This window comes from Sorghum bicolor, chromosome 9, assembly GCF_000003195.3.
Source record: "Sorghum bicolor cultivar BTx623 chromosome 9, Sorghum_bicolor_NCBIv3, whole genome shotgun sequence".
Taxonomy (NCBI): domain Eukaryota; kingdom Viridiplantae; phylum Streptophyta; class Magnoliopsida; order Poales; family Poaceae; genus Sorghum; species Sorghum bicolor.
This window is the reverse complement of record NC_012878.2, coordinates 10,533,259-10,551,392: the sequence shown is the minus strand read 5'-3', so window position 1 is coordinate 10,551,392 and position 18,134 is coordinate 10,533,259. Positions and strand designations below refer to the sequence as shown.

Genomic DNA, 18,134 nt, shown 5'->3' with positions numbered 1-18,134 from the left:
GAATCATCTTAGCTTTAATAAGATGCTAGAATCTCAGTTACAATAACTTACTCATTTTGCTACCACCAATGTTCAAGGTAAGGTTCCTAGATAACCGGGAGAATTAGAAACTGCAAATCTTGTAGACATCTTTAATGCAGGAAATTACTGGAAGGACTCTCTGAGAGAAACATAGATTGACTTGACTCTATGTTAATGGTCCTTAGTGCCTATTTTATACCATCAAATATTGCTCAATATAACATCATATCAACCATAAAGCATAGTTGTAGGGTTTGATTCTAACGAGTTCTATGAGTTTTGGTGTTCTGACTTGTTTTGTAGAAATATGCAATTTTCCATTAAATAAAAGTATATCAAATGATGATTTGGACTACACTATTGCGACGGGCTTGTCGAGACGATCGAAACGGACATATCATTTGCTATATTTGGAGTCCGGAGTGAAAAGTTATTAATTTTACAAATAAAGGAGAATTACCACTAATGGGCCTCACGCCCAAGCAAGGCCCATTACGTGACAAGAGGCTCATATGGCGTGATAGATGCCCAAGATAGGCGCCCCAAGCTGCTCCCTTGAGTGGGCTCATATGAGAGATGATTGAAAGACCCAAGTTGATGTATAATAGCCCAACAGAGCAAACGGTGAAAGAATTAGTCCCACATCGCCTGTCTAGAAGAGGTGGGAGGCTTTTATAGGCTATAAATAAAGAGGCAGATCCCCCTCCCTAGGGGCACCACATTATGGAGATGTAGAGGCGTCCCTCGAATGGATAACCTCTCACCTCTAGAGAATTAAGGCTAAACTTTCCAATGTAGTAGATTAGTTCTAGTTGAGAGTTAGAGAGAGCGGTGCTATGCCCGGGTTCTGGAGGAGTCTTTCAGAGGAGTCATCAGAGTTCTGATATATCTTTGTATCAGACTTATGCTTTAATATATTTTATCTTTTCTATTTACTTTTATGCATTACATTTGATTGGTTAGTATAGTCGTTATATTTTAGCATAGGATCTCCGCCCGTATCGGGTACTCTAGTTATTAATTGTGATTAGAGTAGTAATTTGTAGTAGAGACATGGTGTCTAAACTATAGGTTACCTGATATTGCACCCAGTTCTACGGATAGTTGTGGTAGCCCCAGGTGGTGACAGCCCTGACGGCCAATGTATTCCACCACGTTTGGATTGGTGTTGTAGGACCGTAATTAGACCGTCCTACCCCCCTTCTCATCTGTCTGTGGCTAGGTGCTCTGATGTCCCGAAGTGTTATTGTGTGATTGCTTTACCTACCATGAATTAGTTATTATAGAACCCTAGTAATAAAGAAGTATTTGGGAACCTTAAACTCTCACTTTAGCTATCTACTCTTTTATCATAGAATTCTCTGGTGTGTCATATATGCATAATTCCTATCATCTAATATTTACCCCTACTCTAGTCTAGTTGGTGTATTAGTTAGTAGATACATGATGGTGAACTATCAATATCTTTATCCATTGTTTCCTAGTGGTAAAATATAAATAATGATACCTAGAATACTCCCGGTAAAATGCTACAATGGTCTTTTGTGCGCTTGCGGAATCCTTCATATTTTAATTGTGCATAAGAAATACCAACACTCTGCCAATTAAGAAAGGTGATCTAGGGAGGCCGGTTATTTCAATCTCCATTAGAAGTACAAACTTCAAAGAGGCAATTTGTGACTTTGGTGCAAGCGTCAACATAATGTCTAAGGTGATATACAAAAAACTTTTGAATATTCCTTTATCATACACAACCATGTGTTTGCAGCTTGCAGACTAGTCACTCTGCTACCCCATGGGAATACTAGAAGAGATCTGCGTGCGAGTAGTCAACTCATACGTACTTGTAGACTTCACAGTAGTGAACACAGGCACTAATGAGAGGTCACCTATCATTTTGTGATGTCCATTCTTGAACATTGCTGGAGCCATTATCAACGCCAGTACTGCCAAGATTACTTTCAACATTAAGGGCAACAAGGAAGCCTTTTCTTTCAAGAATAGGACATTATCATTCCCTACTCATAAGGAAACTGTCGGCGGTAGGAACAAGAGCAACACCCAGAATAGGGCTAAGATCAAGAACAAGGGCAAGAAGAAGGCCTAGAAGATGAAGACAACAAGGATGGTCACTGCAGTCCATAGGGAGTATGACCACCTGCTCAAGTCTCCGCATCTGATCAAGAAGGATGATCTTGGTGTCGTGACCATTCTATACTCCATCAACAGATGTTACTTCTACAACACTGTCTATGACACTGGATTGGGCGTCAGCCTAATGGCCAAGGTAACTTATGAATTCTTATATGATATTATGCCTATGGACCCCACCTTTGCACATCTGCAGATGTGAAGGTTGAACCTCCACTAGGTGTTCCTCAAAATGAGGTTAAGTTGCATTTATTGGGTCAGAGGATTTGGTTTTCCGTTCCCTTTGCTTGCTAGAAGCTACATCCATGGAGATAGCCATACTTCTCCCCCTCTTACTTGGGAGTTGAGTAGTTTTGTTTGGTACCTCTACTCTTTCCGATACATTTCTCACTGGATTATAGGATTTTGTAACACCCTTATAATTAGTAGATGTGTCTGACATGTTGTTTGCAATGTGGTGCAAATTGATGATTTTTTGAACTTGAAGTATGTGGATCTGAGTTGGAGATGTCTGGGACATCCCAATTGATTTCCTACCATTGTTTGTGATGTGATAAGTCTCCCCTAATGCTGGGAAATGATCTTTATTGAAGATACAATCAGCGTACTAGGCCATAAAGAGGTCTCCTGTGGTGGGTTCTAGATACTTTATGATCGATGGTGATTTGTATCCCACATAGATCCCTAGTTTTTTATAGGGGCCCATTGTTGTACGCTTCGGTAGTGAGATCGGTACGTATATGTATGTAGCGCAACCAAACTTTCACAGATGGGAAATGCATGGGGGATTTCCATGTACTAGTTGCAATGGGGACATTGCATGGTATGCAGTTGGTCACAATTGAATCAAGTTAGCAACGTGTAAGACTGCATGACCCAACATGAGGTTGGTAGATTGCAATTCTGCAATAGTGGTCTAGCAATGAGCTTTATTCTCTTGATGAGAGACTCGACTAACCCATTTTGTGTATGGACATATGGGACGGAATGCTGTACTTGGATTCCTAAGGCCAAACAATAGTCATTGAAGGCACAAGAGGAAAATTCAGCAACATTGTCCTTCCTAATGAATTTGATTTGATGTTTAGGATGTTGCACTTTGAGTTCTATGTCGATAGAAGAGACACATGAGACCATCGTGTAGATGGATCTATTAGAATCTTGTAGTACCTGAACGGTCTGGATAAAGGATTTATCGGACCACATATGTCCCGTTGAATGCGTTCAAGGAAGTTGAGTGGTTCAACCTTTATTTTGAGGAAAGAGGGCCTCAAAATTAATTTCCCAGTTGCACATGCGGTGCAATTATAATATGAGGATTGGAGAAATTTTGCATTGGTTACCGAGTGACCAACAGAACTGCTAGTAATTTTCTCATCATCCCTATGCTAGGGTGACCAAGGCGATCATGCCAAGTTTGGAATGCATTGATATTCTAAAAAATTACTTTATACGCAACATGTTGTATGGGTTTTATGTATGAGTAGTACAATCCAGACGAAGTTGAGGGAATTCTTTGGAGAGTATCTCTACTAATGAGGAGGAACTACTCATTATTTTGGTGATGGGCTTCAATATGATACCTATTTTTGTGGATATCTCTATAACTCAATAAGGTACGAGTTGAATCGGGATACAAGAGTGCATCCTCGATTGTGATCGTTGTATCCATAGGGAGGTTAATAGTGGCTCGTCCAAAGCCTACTATTACGACATTGCGTCCAACGATTATTAAAACATTTCCTTTGCTCTTTGTGAGAGTTTGGAAATATTTTATTTCCGTGAGTATAGAGTTAGTGGTGTCACTATCCACTAGGCATATTTCCCCATCCATCAGATTGACTCCCGTACAATCTAAAAAGTGGAGAATATAGTAGAGAATGAAATTCTCAACATGAATATATATGAAATATAAACATATATTGATATTAAATTGTACATAAGTCAATAAATATCAAAAAGTGTGCAGCAAAAACAAATTGTTAATTATTACAATACCAGAGACGAATGATAAAATTAAAATCTCAACTGACTATCAATCTAGTTGAAGTCACCAAACGGATCATCAAAAGTATATTCGATGATCATGTTGTTGCTGGAGTCATTTGTCATGCCATCAGGTGGAGGAGGAGCCATTGTGTTGCTCGGTCCCGCTGGGGTAGGGTTGGAACATCCTAGGGCTGCCAGATCGTTGAAGTATGCTTCGGATGGTTGTCCACCTTGGTTGGAGCGTCCTTGATTGGAGTGTCCTCGTCCCATGGATGTAAGTACAGTTCCACCAGGTGCATTTGGGTGTGACATTTCTTAGTCGGGTGGTTGTAACAACCACACTTTGTACAAGTCAAGGACTTGTCTTTCAACTTCAAGATGTTGTCCTTGCCCTTAGCACCTCGAGGCTTACGGGGTCCCTTGAGCTTGTTTTTGCCTTTGGAGGATCTAGGATTGCCATTCTTGTTGGCATCCTTTGGTGTCTGTTTCTGAGCATTAGCATGTACTTCTAGTAAGGGCTTGACACCGATAGGGCCTTGATTGGGGTTCCAAATGAGGACCTCATTGTGCCTCTTAGTCTGAAGTAATGTTTTAATGAGATCATAGTAGTCTGTGAATCCCCTTTCATGGTATTTCTATTGGAGGATCATTTGTGTGGGAAGCATGGTAGACAAAGTCTTTTCAATTTTCTCCAAGTTAGATGGCTCCTTTTCACAAAACTTCAGTTCAGAACTGAGGTTGTGCATGACATGATTATACTCATTCACAAATTTCAAATCTTGAATGCGGAAGTGGTTCCACTCATGAGTGGCGTCCGGGAGGATAACAACCTTTTCTTGCTCATACCATTGTTGCAAAGCAAGCCAGATAGCCTGTGGGTCCTCTTTCATTAGATATTCAACTTTAAGATCTGTATAGACATGGTTCCTTATTATGTATAAGGCATGGTACTTGGTTGGCTCAAACAATGGAGCATCTCCCTATTTAGGAGTGTTAGTTGCCTTGTATATTCCGTGTAACGATAGACTCACTTTGAGATCCATCGCCCATGTATGAAAGTTGTGTCCATTAAGAGCTAGCTCGGCAAATTCCTTCTTAGAAGAAACTTGGGCATCAAACTCTTTGGTGGCCATTGCCTCCTTTTTTATTTGCATAAATTTAATTTATTTTGGGGTTGTAGAATTAACAAGCATGTAATTGCATATTTATATAACAATGTAAAATTGCGTATATAAACTAATGTAAAATTGCGTATGTAAAGCAATGTAAAATTATGTATATAAATAACAAGGTAAACTTGTTTATGTGAAGCAAGGTAACTTGCATGTGTTTTTATGGTATTTTAATTTCTCATTTTATGGAACATAGGTAGTCACCATAAGGGCGTAGACCATTTTGTATTTTTCACATTGTGATGTAGTCCTTATATGTTTATTATTAATTTTGGGAGAGCACTTTGAGGAATAAATCCTGCAGTAGTATGAGTACTACCTTATGGTCACAAAATTAGCATTAAAGCAAGGTAACGTCTAGTAAAAAAATGTTCCAAATAGAGAGAAAAATATGACCATAAATATATTTATATGTGTATGTGATAGGGAATTGTAAAAACAACGCGTTCGACATGCACCAAAATTTGTCTTTCATAATATGATTGTGAAATGTAAAATATTTACAATGCAATGTATATTAGTGTCTAAAATTAGACTAACTAGTTGATGTAATTTGGGGAATGAAAAATAAATTCTATGTAAATAAATAAATAAACTAAATTAGCTAATTTAAAAATAAAAAAGCCAATGATAACTAGCCCAGGCTGAAAGCTCACAGGCCCCATCCTGAACTTGGGCCACCAATTTGGCCCAATTGGGAAGGGGGCACATATATAGCCAGGGGCTAGGGTTTCCAAACCCAAGCCCCCAGCCACCAGCCGTCAACGCCAGCCAGGGCCCTGGCTCCAACCACCGTCGCCAGCAGGAGGTATGACTCCTCCCTTCTTGTGCAGGCCTGTAGGCCCCACCTTCGTGCACACCATGTGGGGCCGTGAGCCACGCAGGGGAGGCCGCACACGAGCGTCGTGCAAGTCAGGAGCCGCGAGCTCACGTGCTTGCGATGCGCGGCCGCGCGGGGAGCCGAGGTTGTGGTGTCGAGGTGTGCTCGGCCGGGCCACTAGGAGTGTCATGCGGAGATGGCCGTGTGCCTGGGCACGCCCCCGCACAAGGCTGTGGCGTGGGGGTCGGCCAGCCGTCGTGGGCGCCACTATGCCAGGCCACCTTGGCCGTAGAGCCGAACTAGGTGGGCGCTAGTGGAAAGGAGGCCACCGTGGTGCTATCCGGAGGAGGCACACGTGCTTGCCTGGGAGCTGGCCGTCGAGGTTCAGGGGCCGCCGTACCGCGTAGACGGGCCGAGTGGGGCTATGAGATAGTCTGGTGCCACCTCGCTGTGGTATGGCACCGAGGCCGCGCGCAAACCGAGTGCCGTGGCCACATGGAGGTGGCCATGGCGCGCAATGACATCACCACCACCTCCTCCCCCTTCCCCATGGACGAGCTCAGTAAGGAGGAGCGCATCCCCGAGCCGAAGGCCCATGGAGGACGTTGATCCATGTGCGGCGGAGTCACGAGGGAGGAGGTGGCCGTGGTGGTTGTGGAGCAGTAAGCGCCTGGTTGACGACATAGGCGGATCCACCACTAGGGCGAGCCAGGGCGGCCGCCCTAGGTCCTCTTAGGGTTAATCTGAAACTCTATAAAAATTTTAGACATTAGTACAAAATAAAAAGAGACTCCTAGAATATCTGACAGTGGTTGAAGACATCTTAAACGTAATGGTTCAGCCCATATAGAAAACCGCAGCCCACAAATCGCAATAAAAATACGATCGGCCTTTCTCAGGTTTCTCGCTATTCTCGACTTCTGACTTTCTGGTCCTCTCTTTCGTTAATTCACAAACTTGCGGAACCTAAGAACCTGCGCTGGGCTGCAGGTATCTTTATTTTTTATTTGCCTTTTTCACATAGTTAATTGTTTAAAATTTGATTAAGGATGAATCATCCAATCATTTGGTGAAGTCAGTTTAGAACTATTAGTATTAGTATGTATGGCTTCTCTTAATTTAAGGAACAAATTTCTCTAATTTTAATGTAGAAAATATATACTTCAAATAATTATGTTGCCAAAGCAACTTATGGAATTTGTTAGCTTATATTGCCATTAGTTTTGCCAAAATTTTATAGTATAAGTCCGCCCTAGGTCATTTCTCGAGCTGGATTCGCCACTGGTTGACGAAGTACGCTGGCAGCTGAGTCGGTGCGACATCCGCGCCGCGATTGTCGGTGGAGATGGACAGCATGGAGGCGGACTGTGTGCAGCCCGCTCGGGTGACGGCGTTGGCGTCGAGTACCGGATAGGCGACAATGGCTCTATGCCCAGTGACAGCTATTGCTGGCTGGTCACCATAGATGGTGATGGTGGTGGGTACAGGATGTCGCCATGAAGCGGGCACCTTGGCGGGAGTGGAGCCGGCAATGCGAGGACCGACACTGGAGGCGCCGGTGGAGTCAGCGCTAGAAACGAGGACGGTGTCGATGCCCTTGGCGATGGTGCCGTAGGCGGAGCCGCAGATGACACCACCAAACACTGCGATAGAGGAGTGATGTTCGCACGTCGGTGACCTCCGAAATGACATCCTATAGGGAAATGCTCGGGATTCCTGCCGAGGTCACGACGTTTGCCCCGAAGGCGATAGCCGCAAGGCTCTCCGCGGATTTTCCGGATGACCTGCAGGAATTCTGTCTGAATGCGGTTGTTGCCAAAGTGGATGCCCAAGGTACGGGCATGGTTGATCACCATCCAGACGATTTGTAGGACGAGGGAAGCCGTAGAGGCAAAATTACAGCGAGGTAATGGCATTTTACCTCGAGATGAAGGTCGATCCCTCGATGATGTTCACACCAACCGAGCTATTCCTCACTGGGGAAGGGAGGAGCGAAGTGCTGATAACGTGTTGCGAGTAGAATGTAAAGTACGAGAACAACAGGGAGGAAGTAATGAACTCAGGTATCTTTCTTTATTGCATTGATCGGCATTTATATAGGTTGAGGGGGAAGGGGAAACTCTTCCCAAGTAATCACGATCCCACGATGAGTCGTGGGGAAAGTCCTGGAGGAAGAACTGGTCTTTACGGGCACGTACGGAGTCATGGGGGAAGTCTCGGAGGCAAAGCGGTCTTCACGGGAGAACTCCTCTCCACCTTCGAGCCATTATAATAGATCCCTGTGGGAAGAATATGACGAGATGAGATCACCCGAATATTTATCGGTAACACCGCATACGTCTCAAGAGGTTGGGTCATTCTAGTGGCGTGACATATTGCGACACATTTACCATGGCATTGCCAAATGCATGATCAGTAACAGACTAACAGCTCAACGGTTTGTTTCTAGGAAGATTGTCGGTCGAACACAATGTTGTCCACAGAATTTCCCAAGTTGTATTCCTTTGCTACGAATGAAGGAATGTCAGTCCAAGAAGTCATGGAAATAGAAAAATCTGGACGATATTTTTTCCTACCGCCGGTGGTATAGGCCTATGATGAACTGCAGCTCTTGCAAGACCACCTCCAAGCAATTCCATACGATGATGATTCAGTAGATTCATGGGAGCCAACCTAGGAGCCTCAGTATACGTCAAGAAAGTCCTATGCCCTTGTCTTCAGTGTAGTGGATCGAAGCACATCCAATATATAACATGATATGTATATCTTGCTGTGCCCCGCGGATCATTTTTTTGCTTTGCCAGTCCTAGTAGATCGCCTGAATAAGGACATACTAAGGAGAAGACATCTGAACATCCAAGATGACATGCTGTGTGTTATGTGCAACGCCGGGATGGACGAGGATATTGAACATCTATTCTTCTCCTACCCCTTTGTGCAACAATGCTGGTGTACCATCAACTTCAACTAGGATGCGTCAATCCGGCTTCAAGTAAGGTTTGTAAAAGAAAAGGATGCACAAGGGCTGCCTTTCTTTACTGTCGTGCTTATAGCAGCTTAGGAACTTTGGAAGGAGTTTGGCTAGCAAATTTTGGGAATCAATGTATTGATAAGTCCTTTCGTTTCAAGACGGACCTTAGGTCCTCATTTTGTTTCTGGCTTGATGCTTTTAGTAAATACAGGCTTGTTTTTTTTGTGTAATTTTTTAATCTAATCAATATAAACCACTGTGGGGATCTCCCCCACAGTATTTTTGCGTCAAAATTTTTTTGCAAACTGTCCATTACACATTTATTCATTGTCCCCAGCACATCGAAACCACCTACTTCCCGTGAATAATGGACAACCAAATAACAAACCCACCACTACTCATCACTGTGTATGAACCTAGGACAAGGAGATGATGATGCACATGGCAATTAGCCCAAACAACACACGCATGAATGTAGCTAGCTATTAACTCCCCCAGCTAGCTAGCTCATCAGTGCCGAATGGGAGGGTTGCAGTAGGTGCCCTTGAGCCAGCCATCGGCGATGGAGCGGTACGCCGCCTCCGTGAGGTGGATGCCATCCCAGATGAGGTAGTTGCCCGGGTCAGCACAGGCCCTGGCCCCGGACATGCCACACCGCGCATTGTTGTTGTAGTTGTACTTGCCCTGCCCACCGGCGCCGCAGCAGACCTTCAGCCCGTACTTGAGCCCTGCAAGTGTCGATCACACGTACTAGGTATCATTATATTAGCTAGGCTGATTACATTACAGTTAATAAAGAATACCGCCTCAGAATGAGCGCTAGCGTGCTCCCCGTCAGTGACTGAACAGTAATAACCTTTGAGAAACATTTTAAGATAAAACAGTGCATAGAAAGAAGGGATCTGTTAAGTTGCTAGGAATTGTTATGTTACATGTGGGAGTATCTTTGCCAATTACAGCAGGTGGCTTTTGTGACCAGTATATTACACAGTGCTTTATAAGATGATATCTATGACACCATGGTGTCAATGACAGGCTTTCATCCTATTCTTATACCACATACATGTTCCATCGTAATTATTAGTATGATGGATAAATAATACGCATGCAAACTGGATCAATTAGGTGGGTATTGATTCCCAAATTGTTTGGACAAAGGTCATAATTAATTGACCAGAGGATGAGTCACTGGTGGGCTAAGAATCCAAAAGTAAAAATTTAAACATGCACGTAGCTCTCTTTACATCTGTATCTGCCAACATCCACGCTTTGGATCTATCCCTTTCCAGTGCTGTGCTGCCTATGTGCTACACTACACATTCCGTGATAACTAAGACTTCAACTCCCGTACGCCAACTGGATTCTAGCAAGGACACAAAGCCAAAGTTCAAACAAGAGTGTGTGCTAACTAAAATATCAGCAGAAGAATGATTTTTGTGATGTTTTGCCTACCTTCCTGCTCTGGACAGGGTTGTCAGCTAATAGTACAATGGTTTTTCTGTCTTTCTTTTAAAAATTGACTGGAATGTTATTCCAACATATATACTCCAACCTGATGTCTAGTAGCGAAATGCATGGATAGACCGAAGCAATAGGAAGAAAAGTGGACATCTTAAATAAAACTAAATTAAAGGTAGTAGTGTATGTATACTGACCAAAGTTGTGAGGGGTCCGGATCATGTCGATGACCTGTGTGTAGAAGTCAGCGTACATGATCCGAGCGTGCGGGTATGTCCTCCGCAGGCTGGAGAGGCTCCGCTTCAGCAGCGCGTTGTGGTAGCTGGAGAGGTCATTGTAGCTCCGGAGGCAGCCATCGCGGTCGTAGTCGGCGGCGTTCGAGGTGCCGTAGAGGGTGAGATAGGTGGGGAAGCAGCCGATAGGCAACACCCCGGGAACCACCACGTCCACGGCTCCCCTCCTGATGATCGTCTCCAGGCCGTGGATGAGCTTGGTGATGACCCTAGGAACGTAGCCTCGCACCTCCGCCATGGACCGCCTAGAGAAGAGCGCCGCATTATAGTCGTTGCCCCCGAACTCGCCCACCACGAACAACGACTTGGACAGGTAGTTCTTGCAGTCTGTTTCATGCAATTCATAAATCATAAATAACAAAGTACGGCGTAATCATGCGAATGCGATTTTCTGCTTTCACCGCGATTTATGATTTACGTACCATTCCCGCAGACGGAGGGGAGGAGCTGGCGGAACCACTGGATTTGGGTGTCGAGCGGCCCGTTGTTCCAAATCTTGTCTCTAAGTCCGATGGAGTTGAAGAAGTCAAAGTTCATGGTGGTGGCGCCGATGATGGCCATGTTGGCACCCTTCTTGAAGTTGCCGCTGGCCTTCGACGCCTGCGGTAGCGGCAGACCAAAGTGCTCAGCTGCATGTACGTACCACAGTACCAGTTAGTCTAGTCTGAGAGCCCACAGGGCGTTGGCAGATGACGCGGGTCACAACCAGTTTGTTTCATCCCTGCTAGTATACACATAGGCAGGCTAGTGTAGCTACAATTTACACCATGCAGTCACATACCCAAGAAATCAACAATGACGCGGCCATCAGAGCAGCGTCCGGTGGGGCGGTGGAAGAAGGTCTCCCCATAGGGCGGCTGCCCCATTGTGAGCCAGGCCGGGCACCCACCCACACAGAGGTTCCCGGTGTCGGAGATGGAGTCACCAAAGTTCCAGATGGCATTGTACCGCTGTGCTGCCCCATGGCAGAGCAAGCACAACAGCAGCAGAAGCCCTAGCATCGGTGCTGCCTTCCCGCTAGCCGCCATCACAGTAGTGTAGGCTCTCTTCGCTATCTAAACCTACCACTCTGCCACTGCCAAGAATGTAGACAAGGTTAGAATTATGTTACATGGGATGGGACAATGATTGAGAAAAGTTTCTACCCTAATAAGGAAGAAAACTAATGAGGAAGAAAGTAATGAGGGAAGGGAGTTTCTACCCCTAATGTTGAATAAAGTAATGAGGGAAGGGGTCCCTGCCCTTGATGAGGAAGAAAGTAATGAGGGAAGAACTTTACGCCCCTAATGAGGAAGAAAGTAATGAGGGACGGAGTTTTTACCCTTAACGGGGAAGAAAGTAATAAGGGAAGTTACAAGAGTTTCTACCTCTAAGTGGAAAGTTAATGAGGGAGTTTCAGGAGTTTCTTCCCCTAATGAGGAAGAAAGTAAAGAGGGAAGGAGTTATGCCCCTAATCAGGAAGGAAGTAATGATGTAATGAGAGAAGGCAGTTTCTACCTCCTAATTAATGAGGAAGAAAGTAATGAGGGAAAGAGTTTCTGCACATGACAAGAAAAGGCCTAATGAGGAAGAAAGTAATGAGATATTGAGAGAAGGGAGTTTCTGCCTATAATGAGGAAAAAAGTAATTAGGGAAGGAGTTCTTGTCCCTAATGATGAAGAAAGTAATGATGGAAAGAGTTGTTGCCCCTAATGAGGAAGAAAGTAATGAGATAATGAGGGAAGAGAGTTTCTGCCCCTAATGAGGAAGAAAGTAATGAGATGAGGAAGATAGTAATAAGGTAATGAGGGAAGGGATCTCTACCCCTAATGAGGAAGAAAGTAATGAGGAAATGGTTTTCTGCCCCTAATGAGGAAAAAAGTGATGAGTCCTTAATGAGGGAAGGAGTTTCTAACCTTAATGAGGAAGAACCAGTAATGAGGGAAGTTATGAAAGTTTTAGGAGTTTTTGCCCCTAATAAGGGAAGTCAATAAGGGAGATGGAGTTCAATGAGGGAGTTTTAGGAGTTTTTGCCCATAATGAGGAGGAATAAAGTAACAAGCCCCTAATGAGGCAAAGAAGAATCAGTAATGAGAAAGTTACAGAAGTTCAGAAGTTTCTATCCCTGATGAGGGAAGGCGATGATGAGTTTTAGTAGTTTCTACCCATAACGAGGAAAGTAATGAGGAAAACTCTCGTAGCATCTCCTCCCGCCAATTATGGGTAGGAGTTACAAAATTATTCCCCTTTACAAGAGTTTTAGGAGTTTGTGTCCCTAATGAGAGAGGATATGGGAGTTTTAGGAGTTTTTGCCCCTAATGTGGAAAGTAAGGAGGAAGGAGTTTCTCCTCCTAATGAGGAAAGTAATGAGAGAAATTACAGGAGTTTTAAGAGTTTCTAGCCCTAACGAGGAAAGTAACGAGAAAAGTTATGAGAGAGTTTCTTCTGTATCTTCTCCTCCTGCCAATTATGGGTAGGTGAAAGGTCCAAATGGCTAGACGGGGGTGAATAGCCTATTTAAATTTTCTACAAACAAATGGCAAAGCTATTCTAGCACTAGCACAACTAAGCTATGTAAGCCACCTACACAATTCTAGCAAGAAGCTAAACACTAAGTCACAATAATAAATCACAAATAAGGGCTAGCTACACTCCTAAACAAGAAGACTAGGCTACACAAGCTAAACAATTAGCAAGGTATGCAAGTAAGTAAAGGAGTGGGGAGTGATTATTATACTGACGTTGTAGAGTAGAGATATATCCAATCAATCACTCACAATCACATTCACAAGAGAGAATCCTTGGCAAGAGATGACACAATATTTTTTTACCATGGTTCACTTGCTTCCCTGCAAGCTAGTCCTTGTTGTGGTGATACACCCACTTCATGGATCACAGGCTTAATTGGCAATCCAAAGGCAAACCCTCAGTGGGTGCTGCACAGAAGATGGGGATCCTCCAAGCCACGAGCAATCCACTTGAGTAGCCAATTGCAATATCCCACAGAGAAGGCTCAAGAACCCCTCACAAATCACTTCGTGAGGCTCAAAAAAATCTCCAATCATGAGCTCAACACCTCCACTACTCCACGCCGTCTAGGGTGTCAGGAAACATCCAAGAGTAATAAGAAATCCACAGCAAACTCAAGGATCAAGTGCCACTAGATGCAACTCACTAAGCAATGCACTTGAATCTCACTCAATCTCACTAGGATTAGCAATCAAGAAAGGAGATGAGTGCAGGGAGTGTTCACTAGCTCAAAGTATGCCTTAAGTGTTCAAGAGTGTAAGAGGAGATCCCCCAAGGTCGGCCACATTATATTTAAAGAGGTCAGCCTGACAACTAGCCATTAGGGCTTTCTGTGGGGGCATCGGACGCTCTGATGCCTACCTGTCGAACGAGGCAAAGCGTCCGACACTCACTCCCAATGTTGGTTAGATCGCTGCCATGTGTCGCTCTTTCAACATGGACCGTTAATCTCTAGCGCATCGGACACGGTACATCACGCCGGATGCAACTTAGGGAGGTCTACAACTTCATAGGGTCGTCGGACGCGTCCGACACGTCATCAGCAGATGCTCCCTGGCGTCTGACGCTCACAGCCACAAAAACTGGCTCGCATGCTTGCTGACATCACTAGCTCACCAGATGCGGGAACAGTGTCGGAGCCGCGTCTAACGCAAACCCATCGGACGCTCCGACGCACATGACTATTCGTGCCTTACTGCGTTGCACTCGTTAGACGCGGCCTCAGCGTTCGATGTTGTCTGACCCAGCGTCTGATGAGTGTTTCTTAGTGGAAAACACTCACGTGACTTTTTTAAAAAATTGCTTCGGCGCAATAGAAAATATGCATTCCATTTTTCTGAAAGCACCGAATCTCGCCTCACAAGCAGGAGGGAGAGTGGAACCCAAACCCCTCTATACCCTAGAAACTCCACCTCCTTTACAAATGTGCTAACACCACCAAGTGACCAGCACCATTGTGCATGTGTGTTAGCATTTCACAAACATTTTCATCAAAGAAGTTAGGTTAGCACTTTACTAGATCCTAATGCATATGCTCAATATATGAACCTAGTAGCACTTGATTCGAGAGATGACCATGATTTCCCCTCTTGATAGTCGGCTATCTATCCTAAATCCGGTCAATCACTTCTCTACTCAACTTAGAACGACAAAAGCAAAATCCTATATTTATACCTTTGCCTTGATCATTTTACTCCTTGTCTATCACCATGATCTCTCCACTTCATGCTTCATCTCTTTGTGTTCATGTGTCTCCCACTACATGTCATATTTCTCCTTCATCACATGTGTTGCTATGCCTAACTTAAATCACTTAAACACAAGACATTAGCAACTTGGTGTCATTAATTACCAAAACCAAACTTGGGCTTTCAGCAGAAGTTATGAGGAAAACTCCCATAGCTTCTCTTATGAGAAAAGTTATACTACACGGAAGTTGTTACATCTACAAAAGCAACTTTAGGTTTCACCTATTTGGTTGGCTTCATGCGTTTTGGTCCCAGAAGCACTTTTTAGAAGCTTAACCAAACATAGCCTTAATTAATTTGTGTTGGTTGTAAGGACTGAATGGCATAAGAGGGGTGGTTGAATTTGGCTATAAAAATCTAAAGCAATCAAGCTTAATCTATGCAAACTTTGAAACCATGTTGCATGGTGTCGACTAAAGATGCTCAGTAGTTGTTGACAGTGGTTACCACCAACATTTTATTGTTAAATAAACATGCATAGGAGCACATTGAGATCACCAACAAAGGTTTAGAGTTAAACTAACAAATTTCATGAGTTTTGATGAATCTATGATCTCTACAGGATTTACCTACAAAACCACCAAGGGGGACTTATTTGTGAAAGGAAAATTCAAAATTAAAGTGCAACACATACGTGGGAAGGCTTTAAAAGGCACTAGAAGACAAACCACCAAAGATGGGCCTCAAAGGACCTAGAAATGGGCCAGCCAACCTCAAGCCCAGACTGGCTGGCCTCCCACACAAGCCGCTCGCCTCTGGCTTGTGGAAGCTTCCTCCACTACCTCCTAGGATGCATTCCACCATACCTTAAAGTCAGTTTGATCCAAGGGCTCACATTCATCCCACTAGACTATATAAGGAGACCCCTACCCCCCTCTCTGGAGGCATCCTTGAAACTCAAATTCATATCTCTCCAATGTAGTAGAATAGATCTAGTTGAGAGTTAGGGAGAGTTGAGCCAATGCTTAGGTTCTAGAGAAATCTTCAGAGACAGATATATCTTTGTATCTTATCTTTGTAAGACTTTGCTTTAAAATATTATCTTCTCTATTTACTTCTATGCCTTTCATATGGTTAGTATAGTTGTTATACTTTGCCATGTGATCTTCGCTCGTATTGAGTGCTCTAGTTATATATATGTGATTGTAACACCCTAAAATTTGTTTCCTTGTAAATAGAGGTAAAATGATTTATTTAAGTTTTTTTGTGCTAATGAAATATAGGAAAAATAATATTTTTCTTTAAATTAAAATTTATTATAAGGCTTAGCAACAATTGTGTGTATTCATGCTGGTGCATTTGTAATTTTTAGATGAGTGGTTTTAACCAAAATTCAAAAATATTTCAAACAGATTTTAAAATGGATTTGAAATGGCTTTTGAATAAAAGAAAAACAAAATAAAAAACAAAAGCTCTCCCTCGCAATTTTGGCTCGAAGCCCCACTCCATCTCTCCCTCTTGGCCTGCCCTGTCTTCATCCCAACTACGCGGTCTCAGCCCAGTGGCGGCCCAGATCATTTGACCTAGCCAGCCGTGTGGACACCCCTCCCCCTTTCTACGCCCGCTTGGCCCAGCGTACCTTTCCCCTCTCAGGCCTAGCAGCTGGCCCAGTGCACGCGCCTTCTCCCTCCCTTCTCCCTCACTAACATCGGACACCACCTGTTAGCGACATCGTCTTCTCCTTCCTTGGGCGTGGGAGAGCCAGACTCCAGACCAGGTGAAATCGGCATCCCAATTCCAATATCTTCGGGGAATTACTTTCCTAATGCGTTCAACCGACGTCTTTTAAGCCATGGATATTCGCCTACAACACCCTTTTTCATCTACTTTATGTAAGCGCTGCCTGAGCTCTTGGACGTAGAATTGGGATCTCCCGAGCTGGAGTACACCTGCCACTGTGGTTCTTACTAATCACTATCGTGCCGACGCTTCTGAGTCGGTGCCAAGCTTCGCAACTAGAAGACAAAGCCACCAAGCTCCTTCCCTTACTCTCCCTCGACCCCAGTAGTCTGTGCGACATCACCAAACATCACAGGGGGCTCTCATCCGCCCCCTCGTGCTGTACACCATCGTCGTTCATCCTCTTCCGTCGTAAATCCCCTAGGTGAGTTCCCCTTGCTCCCCTCTTGCTTCATGTGCTTTTGGTTCCACAAATCGTGCGCTAAAACACTAAAACGACGAGCCCTAGTGAGCTTCCAGCCATGGCGCCGCTGCAGTGACACTGTTCTGGCCGGCAGTCATCATCTTCTCCTCTCCAACCAAATCTAAGCCATCCTCTTTTAATCCAACAGACAGGAGAAGCTGATACCCCTTCGGCTAGGTCATCTTGCTAAAGAGCCCCTTCTCTTTTTGAGAATTAACCTACAGTCCAAAGTGTGTTTATGGAATACATTTTCTGTTGTTGAAAGCATAAAATTGGTTACTCAGATTCAAAATACATTTTCAAGATTTACAAAAATGCCACTGAGTTTGTTTTAGCCATAAAATATTTGTTTTAACTCTGATTTGACCTATTCGAATTGTGTTATATTCGTATTCATGAGATCTACATAATAGTAACTTTAGTTCACCAGTTTGAAACTTTTTAATTTCATGACCTTATTTAATTAATTGATTTTCTAAAGAAAATCTTAGGAAATTCATATCTTCGCCGTTTTAGCTCCAATTTTCGTGATCTTTACGTCTGTGTGATCGTAGTGATGCGTATAATCATTTTATAATCCTTTTCATACTGTTTTTCTACTATTGGTGTATTGTTCTAATTATAACCTTGTTTGCTTTGTGTATGTTTGGCCCCGATTGCTTGTGTGCTGATGATTGGTGATCGAGTTTGGACGGTGAGCGGTAATTTGGTGATCAAGATCAGTACCTTGACAACCAAAGGGATCAGCAGGAGTAGTGGAATAGTTTTGATCAAGGCAAGTATAGAATTGTGGCCATGATCTCATGACTTGATTAATATTTAAGCAACAAACGATAAAAATGACTTTTTAGCAACTTGAG

The 18,134-nt window shown here is 43.7% G+C and overlaps 1 protein-coding gene across 1 annotated transcript; it reads right to left on the bottom strand.

Moving 5' to 3' along the window:
• On the bottom strand, nt 9,424-12,032 carry LOC8055744 (GDSL esterase/lipase At5g45910). The gene is made up of 4 exons (XM_002439403.2): nt 11,657-12,032; nt 11,298-11,504; nt 10,780-11,202; nt 9,424-9,852 (listed from the first exon to the last, which is right to left on the bottom strand). Exons 1-4 carry the CDS (start codon nt 11,901-11,903, stop codon nt 9,635-9,637), a joined length of 1,095 nt encoding a protein of 364 aa, XP_002439448.1. The 5' UTR covers nt 11,904-12,032; the 3' UTR covers nt 9,424-9,634.